Source organism: Manduca sexta, chromosome 19 (genome assembly GCF_014839805.1).
Source record: "Manduca sexta isolate Smith_Timp_Sample1 chromosome 19, JHU_Msex_v1.0, whole genome shotgun sequence".
NCBI lineage: Eukaryota > Metazoa > Arthropoda > Insecta > Lepidoptera > Sphingidae > Manduca > Manduca sexta.
Window position 1 is genome coordinate 1,188,398 of NC_051133.1, and position 19,375 is coordinate 1,207,772.

The 19,375-nt window shown below is 38.0% G+C and overlaps 1 protein-coding gene across 1 annotated transcript; it reads left to right on the forward strand.

The window, feature by feature from the left end:
• The first annotated feature begins 12,949 nt into the window (after positions 1-12,949).
• On the forward strand, positions 12,950-16,130 carry LOC115441430 (juvenile hormone esterase). The gene is made up of 4 exons (XM_030166217.2): positions 12,950-13,030; positions 13,720-13,867; positions 14,097-15,406; positions 15,859-16,130. Exons 1-4 carry the CDS (start codon positions 12,993-12,995, stop codon positions 16,025-16,027), a joined length of 1,665 nt encoding a protein of 554 aa, XP_030022077.2. The 5' UTR covers positions 12,950-12,992; the 3' UTR covers positions 16,028-16,130.
• The last annotated feature ends 3,245 nt before the right edge of the window (positions 16,131-19,375 follow it).

Here is a 19,375-nt window from a genome sequence, read left to right on the forward strand (position 1 = left end):
ACCCTTATATAATACGGTTTATATCTTTTTAGTATTTACTCTCTTGCTCGCGGACTTTTTCCTAAAGAATAGTAACAGTACAAGCCAGGAGTATGGGCCCCGTCCATCAGGTGTCTAAAAATAATGTGTGTTCTACAAGTATATCGTTTCATTAACATCTGTAATGCAAAGACTGGCAAACTCCTGAAGCAATTTATTGAGTAAGAACATGCAAATGTTTTTACTGTAGCTGAAATATTTTAATAGATTTAACACATGTAACTGCAGCAATAATCTTGCATTGATTAATTGCACGGTATAATTACGTGTAGAAGTCAACTTCTGTTGGCTTTCTTTTAAATCTTTACCTCGCATAAAGAAATAGTGATGTTTCCAGGCCTTTGCAATTCAGACCTTAAATAAAAGAGTGAATTTCATTCTAGACTGGCAACACGATTCGTTATTCAATAATAGTTCATCCGACGACCACATTAGGCAATACTAACCAACCGATAGGCTACATTAAAAAAATTATAAAATAAAAACTGGTACTGAATCCAACGGATAACCATCGTTACTTGACCTCTGTATAGTAAGTACTATATTCCCCCGACTAGGCCGATGTAAATGGTCACGCACCAAGCTCAATATAATAACTAGCCTAGAATAAAATGACCAGCAGTTAAATCCAACGACAGATATGGAACAATAAAAAGCGATGGGGCCCGTTGACCCCCACCGAGTACATTAATTAGTGCCGCGTCGATCCGGCCAAAACCTCGTTATAACTAACGTTATACAGGATATTCCTATTACTATGCTAAAACCGGTGACGGTCAGCCGATGGCGCGAGAATAGGGCGGATAGCGGGCTAGTATAAATCTAATCAACCTTACTCCTTGTTATACGTAGCGTATGTATAAATGAAGATCCATGAATGAAGTCTGTAAATGGACAGGAAGAAGAGAAAGGCAATCTGACCATGTAGCAACATAAGAAACTGGATTATAAAAGTTAGACATGGCGGTCCCTTGGCACTGCTAGGCGTTGCTGTCATTCATGGTAACTGCTGTCACTCCTGAGGATAAGCCCTCAGTTGGGCCTATTATTTTTTTGCAAACTAAGGCTATAAAGAGAGTTACAAACTAAAGGAAGGCACAACACTGCCCTCTTCCTGAAATGATTAGATATTAAGTCTCATAATATAATTAATAAAACTGGCTATATTGGCCTTCATCACGGTGTTTACGCGGCTGCTTGATGGAGAAATAGACAAAGCCGCTGTACCTACCCAGATGGACTGGACTGGATGGACAAATCAACCGCTCCCTCGCCAAAAAGACACCAGGCTTAGGCTATGTGGGGATAATTTAAAATCCTGCACATCTCACGTGTACTTTTTTAAAAGATTCTAATAAGAAATTTTAATATCTTTGAGTCAACATAACTGTATCAAAATAGGGTTTAAAATACCTTTTTCATTTTTTTAAACACCTGTCCCTTATAACCGTCCTGCGGCAAGTTCTTACTCTGCGCCATACTGGATTAAAATCCAGCATGGACGCTCTAAGCAATTAGAAACCGTTTTAATGGAACGGCAGAGGAGATTGTGGATTATCACAAACTTTGCCGGCGCTTTTATTTTTATTGTAACTTTATGTCAAATGCTCATTGAACCCAGGTGCGACGTAATCCTTTCGATAGCCTAAATGTTAAGCTTTGCGATTTTTTTGGACATTTGTTTATGCTTTAGATAAGAGATTTCCAAACGTATTTTCTCATAGACCACTATCAAAAATTTATGGTTCCAGAAGACCCCCTGCAGCTTAATTTCTACCATATTCCCTAGAATTTTCAAATTTTTACACACAGTCACGGAGTTTCCTAACACTTTTGCCTACACTGATAGATGAAGTCAAGCCAACATTTAGCTCTTTACTATCAAAACCAGATAATTTTCGTGGAGCCCCATATTTTGGACACACCTACGTAGACCCCCGTTGAATCTCCCATGGATCCCTGGAGGTCCACCTGGATTTCTTTGGGAATCAATACTTTAGATGAAAGACACACAGATCATCTCATATTAACGTGGAATAGGAACCTTTTATCCCGGAAAATACCACTGCACATCATTAATTGCAGGAAAAAGAGTTGGAACAAAGTTCTTAGCAAAGTTTATTCCGCATACAATAAAATATTCGAGACCAAATTATTATTACGTAAAAACTAGCGAAAGGGTTTCAATGCAAGATTTCTATTACATTAAGCGACAATCCAGCCAACATAGACAATAAAAAACCAATAAACATGATATAGGATAATTCATTCAAATCTAATTCCATACGGGCACATTCCTTGGCACAGTTGGTAATAATATAATTCTGCTAAGTACTAAAGTGGGTCGAATTTTAATGAAACCTAGTTCCTCGGGAATGTATAGTGAATATTAAGGTATATTTTATGTGAAGAAGGTTGGTAAACATGCAATTGAATCTAATGATAAATTATCATTGTGTAACAGGAAAACTCAGTAACTGGGGAATAATGTCTGTTACCAGTTCAAAGGCAATAGAGCGTGGAAAAGAAGGGGATACGGGTGTAACAATTAAAAAAAAGTACTTTATTAGTTACATACATGAACTTAGTTACACTTATGACAGATTAATATATACACAAAAATATAAAATATATATTAAAATTAAATGTTACTTATATAGCTACGGACATACTGCCTAACTCCTAGACATAAATGTCTACAGTATTGTCTACAGCCATCGACCATTCTACAGCGTACTTGCAGAAGTACTAAAAACTCAATTAGGACATCACCTAAACATCAAAAGCATTTCAAAACGCGCCTTATAAAACGTCATTAAAAGTCAATTTAACATACACGAAATCACAAAGGGGAAACAGGAAAATCGAGATCCATCCAAGGGCCTGTTTTACGAGATAATACGCACACCTGGCATAACACAAAACAGTCCTATTAAGCCGGCCTTGTAAGGAGACTGGCATTTGATGGGAAATGTCACAAAAGGTAATTGGGAGGTTTATTTGACACTCAGTATTGCTCGCGGCTCCGTTCGTATTCATTTCCCGGAGTATATGCGGTTAAATCAAAATAAAGGTAGATGTTTTTTTTTTTTTTTTTTTTATTTATTAGGGAAAATAAACAATTGTACATTACAAGTTAGGTAAACAGTATTTAACATAACGTTTGGTAAATGCACAATCCACACCATTTTCCACGGATTATATACGTAGTATTATTATGGGACTACGCTAGGAGCATACATCTTCTATAATCCTACTTGGCGTTATAATATAATACGCTTAACAATAATATTAACATTAATACTCATCAAGAGTCTATACATTAGTTGTGACAAAATCAAAAAGAGACATTACTGTTATTGGACACAACAGCAGTACTTAAACAAGTCACTCTTTGTAGAGGACTTCAACAATCTTCCTTTTAAATTGACATTCAGTTAGTGCAAACACATCAATATCTGAAAAGTGCTTGTTGTAGTTATTAACAAGTCGACGTAGGGGAGAACGCTCACCGGCATGTTTTAAGACAGGGCAGTAAGGGCAGCTACCTTGTGGCTACACTTGCAACTTGAAATGGTTTTCTTTGACTTCTGCCTTGAAGTTTCCTCTACCTTGTCTTTTTACTCCTTTAGGACAGCTCTTCATAAAATATTTGAGATCTCCACATGTAAAACACTTTCTAAATTCCCCGGTGAACGAACATTCATCTTGTACTCGACCTTTAATAATAATATAATAATAATATCAGCCCTATATTATATACTTGCCCACTGCTGAGCACGGGCCTCCTGTACTACTGACAGGGATTAGGCCTTAGTCCACCACGCTGGCCTAGTGCGGATTGATAGACTATACACACCTTCGAAATTCCTATAGAGAACTTATTTATTTATTTATTTAGCACTTTATATACAAAAGTATACAGGCGGACTTAATGCCATAGGCATTCTCTACCAGTCAACCTTAAGGTGGTGCAGAGATAATCAAGGTAGGTGCATAAGAGGAAAATAAGAACAAAAACAAAATAATCAGGAATCAAATAATAATTAATAAATGTACGTATATACACATCAATAAATAAATACATAAGATAAATATTATAATATATATGTATAATAATATATATATATATATACATGTAATATATAAAGAACTAAGGTGGTGACTCTTCCGCTTTACTCGAGAGTAATTGCCGGACCCTCATTTTGAACGCTAGTCGCGTAGTGGACGCCCTGATTTCGAGGGGGAGTGAATTCCACATAAGAATAGACTGAATAGTGAAAGAAGAATGAGTGAAGTCAGAACTATGAGGGGACATTTGAGAAGAAGATTATTAGAAGAGCGAAGGTTTCTGTTATGACTGTCACAAAGATATTGAAAGTTTGAAGATAAATAAGTAGGAGGGGTAGGGGACATAAGAAGAGAGAATAGGGTAGTAAGTGCACGCAATGAGCGGCGCTGGCGAATAGGTAGCCATTTTAATTGCAAACGATGCGAGGAAATGTGGTCATATTTACGAAGGTTAAATACGAGTCGAATGCAGTTATTAAGAAGTCGGTCCAGTTTGTTAAGTAGATCTGCATTCAGGTCAAAATAGCACACATCACCATAATCGATTATGGGAAGGATTAAGGTTTGCACCAGCATAGTCTTAGTCTTTGGCGTGAGGAAGTTTTAAGGCGATATAGAGTGCGAAGAGTACCGGTGACTCTTTGACAGACAGAGGTTACCTGGGGCCTCCAGCTCAGGGTGGAGTCGATGTGTAAGCCTAGGTCTCGAACAGTAGACGACCAAGGTATGATAGTGTCATTAAATATGACAGATGGAATACTTATTGAAGCCAACCTACTGATCATTCTCGGGCTACCTACAATAATGGCCTGACATTTCGTTGGATTAACCGGTAGACCGAAACTATCAGACCAGCCTTTAATATATGCAAGGTCCCTGTTTACCCTATTTACAGCTGCAGATACACAATCAACTCCAGCCTGAGAATATATCTGCAAGTCATCGGCGTATAGATGGTACGCACACTGAAGGTTTTGAGTGATGAGATTAATAAACATGGAGAACAATAATGGGGAAAGTATGCCGCCTTGAGGGACTCCAGAGTCAATATCGCACCAACTTGACGAGGAATCGCCAATACGTACTGACTGCTGACGCCCCTGGAGGTAAGATGAGAACCAGTCCAGTGCCGAGGGAGAGATCAAAAGTGGGAGAAGACTGCAAGAAGGATGTCATGACTGACGGTATTGAAGGCATTTGAAAAGTCAATCAAAACCAGAACAGTGACTTTGGCATCCTCCATGCCCGCTCTGATATCGTCAGTCACTTTCAGGAGCGCGGTAACAGTGCTGTGGCCTGGCCTAAAGCCAGACTGCAATGGGCATAATAGGTTGTTGAAGTGTACATACCGAGACAGTTGCTTATGAGCACAGGCCTCCAGCACTTTGGAAAGGAAAGGGAGAATGGATATGGGACGGAAATCCTTAGCGAGTGAGGGAATAGGAATTTTGGGGAGGGGAATAACAATGGCTTTTCGTCATAGAGACGGAAAGAAGCCAGTGTTGAGGGAGTCATTAATAATGTTTGAAATGACTGGGAGAAGGTGGTCAAGAATAGGAACTAACATACGGCGACTGATATTGTCACAGCCAGTCGCGTTAGATTTAATCGAAAGGATAATCTTTTTGACCTCTGCAGGCGGCACTGAAGAAAATTGGAAGGGGTCTATTTTAGGCCTGGGGAGCCCAGCTAAGAAATCTATGGTGCGACGCTTGGTTTGGTGATCAATCAAGGCGATAGTTGAAAAATGACAATTAATATCATCCAAACCAATAGTCGCCCCACAAAGTTCTTGATTTTTATCTTTACCAATACCTAAAGTTCTAAGGAACCTCCAGATACTGGCAGGAGAAGACGAAGATATATTGCTGAGAATGTGACGGCGTTTAGCGTTACGCACCATCTGGTTACACCGATTCCTTGCAGTTTTGAAGAGGCACCAGTTCGCTTCTGAACGGTCTCTTCTGTACTGACGGAAAGTTCGATCCCTTCGCCTCATCGCCATACGGACCCCTTGTGTCATCCATGGCGCAGGAGGACGCTTTACTTTAATTTTCTTAACGGGAGCATGCCTGTCATAGAGTGAAGTGATTTTGGCATTAAAGATGCCAACTTTTTCCTCTAGTGAAGTAGCAGTTGACAGTTCAGCCCAATTTAGGATTGCAGCGTCCCTATCAAGCTTATTCATGTCTATCCGACTAAAACAACGCAAGTTCAATACCTTAGGTGGGAACTTAGGAGGTTTAAGGGTGTAACAGATAAAAATGAGGTCATGATGAGAGAAGCCAGGGGCAGGATATTGACCATGAGAGGAAATGAGGGAAGGAGTAGAGGTAAGGATAATATCAAGCCAAGTGTCATGGCCGTCAGCGTTGTGATGAGTAGCTTGCAAGGGTAAGACATGTAGGCTGACAGATTCAAGGATGGTTAGGAGTTTACGGGACCGGGAAGATTGGGAGGCGAGGAGATCCGTATTTAAATCGCCCATGATGATGTGATGTGCGTACTCTGACCCTAAAGATTCCAGAACTGATTCCAGACTGGAGAAGTAGTCAAGAGATGGAGGACAGTAGATAACACCAAGTAAGGATTTCACTCCCTTGACCCAAACCTCGAGGAAGAGATATTCCGCAGATGCAGAATAAAGAGACGAAGAAGAAGAGGCAGCAATTTTATACCTAAAGTCACTGCGGAGATAAATGGCGACACCACCCCTCTCCTGTCGACTCGATCATTCCTTATCAGAATGAAGCCAGGAATCGGGTACAAAGCAGAAGGAAAATGAGGTTTGAGCCAACTCTCAGAAATCAGGATAGCGTGTACATTAACATCTGAAAAGTTTCAATCAGATCGCTGTAGTGACTTGGTACACTTTGCGCATTGATGTGACATACATTAAAGTTGTGGACGGTTGAAAGATTAAATTCCTTGCGCACCAAGTCACCCAGCCCATCAGCTACTGAGCAAAAACTATTTTCACTTGACGACACAGCAAATTCATCAGCGGAATAATAAGAGTCATCCGACAACATAACAATATTAATTATAAATATAATATAAATATATAAAATACAAATACAGTATCAGTATGAATACAGGTGCAACAGCACTTTCTCTGCACCACCCGCCAGCCAAACCGCACACCAAAAAGAGAAAAAAAAAAAAAAAACAATAAATACAACCATAAAAGACAACCACAGGATAAAACAAAAAAAAAACATAACAAAAAATGTGTACAAATTTACAGTGTCCAAATAGCATAAGGAGAAAAAAAAAGTTTCTGAACGACTGTCAGGGCAGGCAACACAATAAAACTTAATGTCAATTGGCTACTGACAGCTGACAGCACATTAAACAATAATTACAAAATAAACAATGGGTAGTTTTAACCCAATTAAAGAGAAACGTAGTATAGAATTAAGAGTGAACGCGAACAGAACAGAAAATAACAAAATTTAGAGACTATAATATAAAAAGTGAAGACTACTGTGGTTGTATTGGAACTAGTATTATATCAATCATAAACGCATCAATTCACTTCTTACGCGACTTGGTTGAGTCCGAAGTCAATGCAGGACCCCCGCTGCGATTAGCCGCTGATGAAAAGGTGTTAAGCGCTTTAGGGAACTTGGCGATTATTGGATTCAACTCGTCGATGGGGTGAACTTGACTCGATCACCATCTGGTGTTTTCAAGAACACTGTGCCATCCTGCGTCCAAACTGCCCTTATCCCGAAGTGTTGCCGAGCAAGAGCGAATACCAACTGTCGAGGCTTAGTTAGGAACTCTTTCGCAGTTATTGGAGACCCTTTGAGTTTTGATTTGGCCCTCCACACTGCTGCACGATGGCCAAATTGGGAGAACCAGACCAGGATTGGTCGCTGATGCTCCTGAGTGCGCGTCCCGATCCTATGGCAGGCAGATAAAGAAGAGGCCGTGATATCCTTGAGCCCCATGGTGTTGTTTATTGTGTCAAGGACAGCAGCTGTACAGTTCTCGCCGGCTGATTCGTTAACCCCAAGAAAAACAAGAGCTTTTCTCCGATGACGGGTCTCAATAACATCAATCATTTGGGAGCATTCGTTGATTTGACTCCTCAGCAGCCGCAACATCTCAAACATGATCTCTCTAAATGTCCGGAACTCTTCAGCGACCCGCGCCACTGTGTCTTTGCCGGGGCCACCAGACTGCAGCTTGGCCTCAAGCTCCGCCATCCTCTGTGTGAAGCATTCTTCCAGCTTGTTTTGGGTGTTCACAATACTAGCTAGTTGAGCCATAGTGAATTTTGCGGTTGTTTTAATGTGCAAGTTCTTGACTGGCAGGTGGTGTTTAAAATAGTTACACAAGCAGTTTGAAATAACTATGTACTGTGTTAATACACTATACAATACGTGAAATTATACTATAAAAGTTAAAAATGTACTAAAAAACTCGGTTTTATTGAATAAAATTAACAGATGATTTTAAAATACGTCTACACTTATTTACACCTACCGCCGAATTCCTTCTCAGATGTGCAGGTTTCCTCACGATGTTTTCCTTCACCGTTAAAGCGAAAGATAAATTCTCAAAGAATACACACATGATTTTTTTTAGAAAATTCAGAGGTGTGCCCTTCGGATTTGAACCTGGGGACATTCGTCTTGGCAGTCCGTTCCACACCCAACTAGGCTATCGCCGCCGCTGTACTCGACCTGGTTTAGTTATATTTTTATGTTTAAGCTCTGCATCTAATAATTTCCTTTTGACGTATTCAAGTGTTAGTTCCATGTTTGTCGCCTCAAATGTAGCTACAAGAAAACATTCTTATAAATACCAAAATTAGTTGTTTTTTTTTTCGTTAGAACTTAACGCAGAAACTGCTGAACGGGTTTGGATAATTCACTGCAACAAAAGTTCGAAGTCAAAACCCCGAGACGCTGTATTGTTAACGCAATGCCATGCTCGTGTATCTCTTTTCTATCCCTTAGGGAAAGAACTCGATGTATGAAATGAATATTCTTGTGGGCCGAATATGCTTCCAATATTTAAAGGAACCTAATTTGTTTATTTGTTTTTGTATATATTTTTGTTTGTAAAAATATCGTGAGCTTTTCGGTATTGGAGTACAATATACTAATAAAAACCATCATACGTATATTGATATTTGTAGTTTTATTTATTGAAGCGAGGATTTTCAAGTCGACTGTGCAAAACGCTGAACATAACCTTAATGTGTTTTGGCATTTATGAAAAGTACTTAGAGACTATTATCCCTAGTTATCTACAGTACTAGCTTTTACCAGGGGTTTGGCCCACGTGAAGGAGTTTTCCGAGATAAAAGCCCCGCTATATATTTCCCCGGGATAAAAGTAACCTATAACCTTCCCAGGATCTTAAACTATATCCATACTAAATTACACAAAAATTCGTTTAGCAAATTTTTATAAAATCGATACCATACAAACTATGGCGGATGGTGAAATTTTCCGAAAAGGAAACCAACATTATATAGATACTAATATGCATAAATGCGGTAAGCAAATCGTTTCAATGATTATAATTAGATTTTACATAAATTACTAAAGGGAATAAGCGCTTAGTATATATATAGCTAATATACTAAGCGGCGATAGCCTGGTTGGGTGTGGAACGGACTGCCGAGACGAATGTCCGCAGGTTCAAATCCCAAGGACACACACCTCTGACTTTTCTAAAAAATCATGTGTGTATTCTTTGTGAATTTATCGTTCGCTTTAACGGTGAAGGAAAACATCGTGAGGAAACCTGCACATCTGAGAAGTTCTCTATAGGAATTTCGAAGGTGTGTGAAGTCTACCAATCCGCACTAGGCCAGCGTGGTGGACTAAGGCCTAAACCCTCTCAGTAGTAGAGGAGGCCCGTGCTCAGCAGTGGGCAAGTATATAATACAGGCCTGATATTATACTAAAGGGAAGCCGGCAGGAATCGGGTTATAGGGACCCTTCGCTACTGAACAGACAGATAGGAAAGGGGACGTTGTTTTATAACATGTACATATAGAAGCGGCGATAGCGTAGTTGGTTGTGGAACGGACTGCCGAGACGAATGTCCGCAGGTTCAAATCCCAAGGGCACACACCTTTGACTTTTCGAAAAAAAATATGTATGTATTCTTTGTGGATTATCCCTTGCTTTAACGATGAAGGAAAACATCATGAGGAAACCTGCATACCTGAGAAATTCTCTATAGGATTTTTTGAGGGTGTGTGAAGTCTACCAATCCACACTGGGCCAGCGTAGTGGACTAAGGCCTATTCCCTCTCAGTAGTAGAGGAGGATCGTGCCCAGCAGAGGGACAGTATATAGTACAGGGCTGATATTATTATAATATATAGATGTAGTTGACTGAACAATTAAGTACCTACTACCAGAAATATAACAGAATTAATGTGGTTATTAGTTGTTCAACAAAGAACAATTATGACGTCACGAAAATGTACAGAATGATAGTAAAACGTAGTCGTCATTCATGAACTTTTCTAAATTGCTTTAACAAATCCCTTATAACAGGCGTGAGTCAAACTTCAGCTGATGAATTAAATACTTCACTCCGTCAACTTAAAGTCAGTATTTCAAATGAATAGAATAACGCCAGAATTCTAGCTTTAAAAAGAAAACATTTCTTAAATGTTACATGTCCAACTTGAAGTTCAATGACCGGAAGTTACCGTTTTCTTTGACCAGTATTATACTGAGATTAAATACATTACAATTACATTCATTTCAGTTTAATCATTTATAAATGTTGTGAAGTGTTGTGTGAAGTGATGTTGTTAGTGCAGTTTTACATTTATATTTTAGTTACATCAACATATATTTTTAAAACTGTAGATAATAATTATTACCAATGTAATTAGTCATTTTATTAAACTTGAATTTTTAATAAGTCAAGATAATTATCTTAATTTAATTTAGATTTAAATGTAAACCCCTCTTATAAGATTAAGACCTCCTCAAATTTTTTCCATGGGTTTCTGTCGGTCGCCTTCGTATGCCATTCGTCCCCAGCTGTGTCTGATGTCGTCGACCCATCTTCTCTTTTCCGTGGGTCCCTTACAAGGAAGTAGCAACCGCTATCAGCCGTATCAGTGATACGGGGCCCTCGAGCTCTGGGGCCCCTCTTGGCGCATACCAAATTAAACTAAGCGGACGAACAAATTTAGATATAGGACCCGTCTATGCCAAGCTACGGTACTGCTCCTTTCCATAGTACCTCTTGTCTTGTCCACCAGCTTTCATCTACTCAAGCTACATGACCTGCTCAATTCCAGATCCCGTACAATAATGCCACGGAAAATCAAAGCGAAGGTGTCGTCTTCTTTTCAATAACATTGCAGCACACACGTTAGCAGTTCATTAATTCAATTACGTTATTTTAGTCGATTCGTTTTGTATAAATGATTAAAGTATCAGAAAAAAATATTTTTATTTTTAAAAGTAAAGGAAATCGCTTACGTTCGATCAAGCACCAGCTGCCAGCTGTATTGATATAAACGGATCTCAATTTCAACAAAAGATGCGTGTTATACCTTATAACTATATTTAGTTCGCGGATCCACACAGGATTTCTTTCCTGGATAAACAAAATCGTAATTTACATACGTTAAAACAGTAAATCATTTCATTTGTGAGAGATTTTTTTCAATAGTTCTGGGGTTATATTTCCTTCTATTCATAAATACAAATATAGGTAATCTTTTTCAATAGCAACGTAGACTTTTTAAGTTCGCCACAGTATATAAAATCAACTGTGCCGTTCGTAACCTGGACACTGTTATTCCATTAACCGCAAATAATAAGTTTGTAATAGCAAATTAGGTATATTTACAGTTTTCACATTTTCTCTTGACATTGCTTGAAAAAGGACATCATTCTAAATCAACGGGAAATACCCTATAGGTTTTGATTCACTTGTGTAAATCGCAAAATATGCGACATAAACGGTCATATTTTTGATCGCGCTGAGTTACAAATTTGAATTTTTTCTCAGTTCGAAGTGAGCCGAGGAAGTATTTGATACAAATTTTAACTAGCCACCTCTACGTGTTCCTGAGAAAAAAAAATATCTTGACAGTCAGACAGACATACAGACGACAACAGACGGTTCCTTTGGAGGTACGGATCCATATTTTTTTTGGTTTCGTAAAGAAACTGCCTTCTTACTACCGCCTAGCCTTCGTGGGGGCGACTGAACGGTTACGTTAGATTCACCGTATCTTACGACCCAGCGTTGAACTGTCTGGAAAAGATGGGACCATCGGGCAGTCGCCAGGTCGAATCCCTCATTATATTATATACAACCCTGCGGACGGCGCAGAAGCCCCCGCGCACCAAAGGACGCCCTCGGCGTCAACGGCAGCATGAAGCCAACCTTCCACGCTGCCGTCCATCACGGGGATCACCACAGTGTGCTCAAGACTAACAATGTTTATAACGGTGGCCGGACCCCTGCCGCCGCCCGCGATCTCCCCGATGGCCTCTTTTAGTCGCCTATAACAACAGGCAGAGGATACCATAGTGGAATTACCTAGACGCTTCCAATCCAGGCAGAAGTTACGGAACCCTAAAAGAGATTCACTAAAAGAATACGTATATTTTTTCACATTTGTTTGTAATAAAATATATAACCATGACAGAGGAATTCGCACAGAAAAATCCTTCAAAATCGGTTCAGCGGTTGAACAGACAAACTTAAAATATTGTTTTTTGGTACATAACTTTGAGAGTAAATTTTCATTTTACACTAACCTTGGAAATATTTACACATGAATATTAATATTTCAATAATGTTTACTAAAATATTTGCAATATAAATGAGGTGTTTGAAGCGAGCCTCGCTGTGTGAGAGAAGTTATAGTAATCATGACGTTGAGGAGTTGTGTATACGTCTTCCTGCTTTGGTAAGTTTTCATAATATCTAGATATTAATATGAATATAAGATGGTTATTTATATTGATTTTTCAATGAAAATCCAGTTAGACTCAAATAAACGACAAATGAAGTTTATTTTCCAATCAATACAAAGTATAATTACAAAGACATTAAAAACTATATACTTAATTTCTAATAGACCGGACATCAAGGCAAAATTTTTGCTTCAAATTTATTACCAATTGGTAATGGTAATAAGTCGTTGTGTTATTTGAAATATCCGTGTGACAATATGTCACAGCGTCCTTAGATATTAATACAAAAACAATATATTCATTGAAAATATAAATCATGATATTATGGAAAAAATATTAAGTATTTAACATTGATGTTTTGCTATTTCGCGGTAGATTGAGCAACCGTCACCTAAGAGCAAAATTTTTGTATGACAATGTTCCCAATATCTACTCTATATAATGTTGGAACTTTGTATAATTGTAACATTTTAAAATCTATCTATTTACACTTGACATTTATTCATAAAAATAATCATTCTTTTTATAAGACTGGATTTCGTATGTGCCAGTAATAATTTTATTAAACAGAATACATTCTCTTTACTTACATCTAGATTCTAACGTAGTTGATGACGTTGTTATCTGGAATTATTGGCTCGAATTCTAGAAAATATTAAAATGGGTTAATTGTATTTTTTAGCCTAGTTCAAAGTAATGCGGTACAAGTGAAGATTAGAGAGGGCAGGCTTCAGGGCTCGGTGAGGCAAACGCAGGCCTTGAACAAAACTTATTACAGTTTCCAAGGTATACCGTATGCAAAACCACCTGTCGGCAATCTACGATTTATGGTAAGAATGTTTATTTTATTTTGTGGCTTACTATTTTTTTAATTAAGACACCCGTAAATTCGCAATTCAAGTTATAGTAGTTATTACCAACTTCTATGAACAACATAATCTAAGACATCGGTGGGTGACTGGCCTTAAGACGATTAGTAGACCGGAGGTTTGACCACCAACAAAAAGCAAGGCGATAGTACGTATGTTTAAAATAATAACCATTTTGTTTTTAATATAGCCACCACAACCAGCAGATCGTTGGACCGGGGTGAGAAATGCAACCGAGCACGGCTCCGTCTGTCCCCAGTTCGATATATTGTCTCAAGTATACATCCCTGGCTCCGAAGACTGCCTGTTCATCAACGTCTACACTCCAAATCCCACAACAACAACTCCCTACTCCGTCCTCTTCTTTATACATGGAGGAGGCTACAAAAGCTTTTCTGGTGACACAAGTCGCTTTGGACCTGACTTCTTGATCGAGAAAGACGTGGTAGTCGTCACAATAAACTACAGACTGGACTCTCTCGGCTTCCTTTGTCTCGACGACACAGTGTCTGGCAATATGGGTTTGAAAGACCAAGTCTTAGCTTTGCAATGGGTTAAAAGAAATATCAAGTACTTTGGTGGTAATCCTAAAAGCGTAACAATAATGGGTGAGAGTGCTGGCGCTGCGGCTGTTGGGTTGCATCTCATATCACCGATGAGTAAGGGTCTCTTCCAAAGAACTGTTTCGATGAGCGGAGTCCCGACTAATGACTACAACATCAATTACAAACCACAAATGCGAGCAAAAAAACTAGCTAAAATGCTCGGCATGGTCTCAGAGAACACTACGGAAATTCTAGAATTCCTCCAATCAGTTGCCTTTGAAAAGTTAATCAATGTCGACGCTCTAATACTTGGTTCTGAAAGCATCGCTAGAGGTAATATTCTTTTATCTTACCAGTTCTTGCCAGTAGTGGAGACTGGCTGCGGTGGTGATAGTTTCCTCTCCATAGATCCATTAGAAGCATACAAAAATGGGGATGTCCATGACGTAGACATTATGTTTGGATATACAGAGTTGGAGACAGTGTTAGCGGCGCCTTCACTAGAGAATTTTATAATAGGACAGTTGGATGGTTACCCTGAATTACTTGCTCCAAAGAGGATTCTGCTCAATTGTACAATGGACATGGTGATGGATATTTCCAATCGAATTAAAGAACACTATTTTGCAAATGAGACGATTTCTGTATCTAACATGAAGAGAGTTCTTAAATACACTAGTGATGCTTACTTTATAGTCGACATTGTAAGACTCTTCAGCTTTTTACCAGATTCTAAGAAATACCGTAAATTTGCCTATCAGTTTTCTAGTTATTCAAACAGGAACTATTATGGGAAGTCAGGTGCAGCGTACAACGTCTTCAAAGCTGGTCATATGGATGATTTGATGTACTTGTTCCAACCATACGCTTACAATATGACCGTTGACGTCAGCAGTACTGAATACGCGTTGATAAATATGACCACAACGTTGTTCACCAACTTTATTAAGTATGGGTGAGTAAGTTTTAGTATTGTTTTGTTGATTAATAAATCTCAATTCTATTGGTATATTCCATTTAATAGTGAAAGAGTAGTACGTTCCCAGTTGCATACCAGAGTCATCTGATTATGACCTTTTTAGATCTAATTTTCCATTGGTGTATTCCATTCAGTGGTGAAAGGATAGTACGTTCCGAATTGCATTCCTGAGTCATCTGATTTACAACTAGTTTAAAAGTGAAACAATTTAGGTGATAAAGAGCCTTGCTGGGTATACTTAGTGTATATACGTTATCAAATTAATTTGCGTTCCACAATGTGATCGAGCATATTACAACATCAAGCACAAATTCCAATCCTGGGTAATGAATGCGTTTTATAATCGTAAATCCTATCGAAATTACAGAAAAAACATCAAAACAAAGGTTTTCATTTCTACTTGATATAAACCATTAACTCTGTTTCAGGAATCCAACGCCAGATTCTTCGTTCAACATAAAATGGCCTGAGTACAGGAGGAAAGATAAGCTATACGTGAACATAGCCAACGACACCCTGATCATCGGCTCCAACCCTGCTGGAGAGTCGGTAGACTTCTACGAATCCATCTACCAGTTGGCAGGAATCGACTTTTAGGGTATGCTGTGTCCATATCAATCCATGGAGTTATACCATCCTAAGAGCTATCAAAATGGCATGGGAACGTAAGCAATGAAATACTATTAAATGTATACAAGTCGAAAAAGTTTTATTTTATTTATTTATATCTATTTTGCACACCATAAGTGTTAAAAAACAAACCAATATTTTTATTTCCTCGTTAATATTTAATTTTGTTTTGGTATGTATAAATTCGAAAATGGGTTTATTTATAATTATTTCACATAGCATCGTGTCTTGAGTTTAATAAATGAAATCTCGTTCCTTAACATCCAACGTAACCCTTACATCTATAAAGGTAAAAGTTTTCACCGAAGTTCCTGAGGTCGGAACCAAGATGTCTTTCTATAATCGTAAACTTAACTTAATGTAAACTTTATATAACGCAAAGAAAAAACAGAACAAAATGTATGGGAGTGACATATCTTGTCGATATTGGAGTCACATTTCCTACAAAATCTGAGAAAAAAGATTTTTAGTTAATTCGTGAGCTTAAAAGTACGCAAACTTCTAATGGTCCCATAGAGTCTTAATTCTAAAAGTAACGGGACCGATTGGCAGCATTTTTTTGATTAAGAATTGCCCATTTTTTTGCCGAATGTAATTTTTTTCCAAACTGTGAATGCAAACTTTAATTTCTTCAAAAGTAATGGACAGTCTTCTAAGAAAGTTCTTTTGTAGCTACAGCGGTATATCTACCGCTTGAACATTGAACAAGGGTAGCTAATCTTGCTACACCATCTCAGAATTCAACCCTGCATAACATTAGCGTTAACGATTATAGAAAGGCATCTTGTCTCCAGCTCCTGATGCATACAAGGAATAAGGAAGAATATTTCGAAATCCAAACCTTTAGAATGAATAGGCGTTCAAACTACAAAATTTATAGACTAATATAATATTGTCTAACAGGCCAGCATAATTATGTACCGTTTCAAGGGGTAACCATTGCTCGTCAGTCGACACATGTAGTCTCTACTACACTTGGGTTCAATAATGGCACATACCTGTGCAAAAATAAAAAAAATCATGCGGGCGACACTGAAAGCAAAAGGTAGCTAGCATGTTGTAATTGTAGATACAGGTGGCTTCAGACCACCTTGAGTTTGTTAATGTAAATTGAAACATAGCCATAAAATAAAGAAGGAAGATATTTCACTGGCTCAATATTACAAGGTTCTATGTTACATTTCATGTGCAAATTGAATTATATATCGTATGATTTTAGGTCTTTTTCAGTTAAAATTCGCAGTAATACTTAAACATAAATAAAAGAGGTACAATATTTTTTTGTCTTTTCTAATTTTACGAACATGAATTTTTTTTTATCTAATTTTTGCAACATAAGTAAAAATTTGGATGTAACATTTTATCAAAGAGCATACGCAAAGATAATTTATAATACTAGAGTAAATAAGACATGATACGTTTAGATTACAAATACCAATATATAAATAAGATACTGCCGAAAACGAATATAATAATATGGACAAGTCAACCCTTACATCGGCCAGTTTTCTTGGGATTCAAGAAGGTACCTGTGGAGAGAATGTCCTAAATATAAAAAGGCTACCAAATTGTCTAATTGACGGCGAGTACGTTGTTCCAAATTCTGGTAGTAGCGTAACGAGAATTACTTTTAAAAACAGCAGTTTTGTGCTGCGGAATAGAGATCAGCAGTGAGCATTTTAATTTTTTTTATACCAGCCAACAAAGTGACCCCACTGCACCTGATGGTAAGTGGAGTCCAATAGAATGTCGACTGACGAGAGATGTTTACCCCTCCGCAGTCGACACAATTATGCCGGCCTGTTGGAACCGGATATACAGGCTGATCACGGAACGCGACACACTTACGTGGTTTTAACACCTTGTGTACGGTGGTCGCTATCCGGGCGAATATAAAATATATCCTACCATCATCAAAGCATGCCCAATTGAGCCATGTGCAAACCAACACATAAATACACGTTTATAATACTGTAAGGATCAAAAAGAATAAAATTAAAATAATACATTCGCATTCAAACTAGTAAGGCAGTTGGACAAGGTTATATTATACCTAAGCATGCAAATTATTCAAGGATACAAAAGGCATCCATGTATTCCGACCTTTGCTTACATTTTACCGCATATTTTAACGCTGGAGGAAATATGGTAAGGAAAACTGCATGCCCGCGAATTCTCAATGAAATGTCGAAGCCATAAATTATCTACACAGGCCGACTTTATTCAAAGGTGTTTTGATGATAAGTTCCATAGTTTAAGACAATGGCGTTACCTCGATAACATGCAATACATATTTTCTTATATTATAGGTACTTAAGTAAAAACGCAAATAGTTAAAATTTCAATTCTCATAGTAGGTAGGTATAGACCGTCATTTCATAGTCGTTTTGGAACCAAAATTACTAAGAACAATTTGTAGGTCCAAAAAATATGGTAAATTAATTGTACTGTTGATAATTAAAAATAAAGTTTTTGATAATATTTTTCACTCGTTCGAGTTTGATAATGATAGTAACGTCGCGACAATCATTCATAGTTATGAATGGCACCGATCGTAGTGATCGTAGTAGTACGTGAAATTTAGTTGCATTACCACGAGTTCTCATTTATTATTATAATATATAATATCAGCCCTGTATTATATATTGTCCCACTGCTGGGCACAAGTCTACTCTACTTCTGAGAGGGATTAGGCCTTAGTCCACTACGCTAGCCCAGTGTGGATTGGTAGACTTCACACACCCTCGAAAATTCCTATAGAGAATTTCTGAGGTATGCAGGTTTCCTCACAATGTTTTCCTTCACCGTTAAAGCGAACGATAAATTTACAAAGAATACACACCAGTGGCGAAGGGTGAAAATTTTCAAAAGGGAACCCGGCTAAATATTTTTTCTACAGTTAACATAATATAATACGCTGTTCACAATAAATTAAAATCAGTTAAATATCTTAAACCTTAATAATTTCCTTCTAACATAAGAATTATGTCTAGTCACTAAATTTACAAAATAATCATATATTTTGAATATAGGTACCTAAAAGAGTCCAACAAGAATTAATAACGCACAAACACTAATTATACATTCTAAATTATTAAAAATATTTCGGGCCAATAGCTCAACATGAAGCCACAAATTCTCGGCTTACCCTGAAGTACACCGACACGCACGCACACATGTATTTTTACGTCACTTCCAAAAGATTAGACAAAGACACCGCGCTGCGTGTGAAAGAGACAACAATATCGCGAGGGAAGCTATGCGCGGCCGGGTTCACTTCGAACACTATAAGGCGCGAGCACTGCGCGCGAGTTG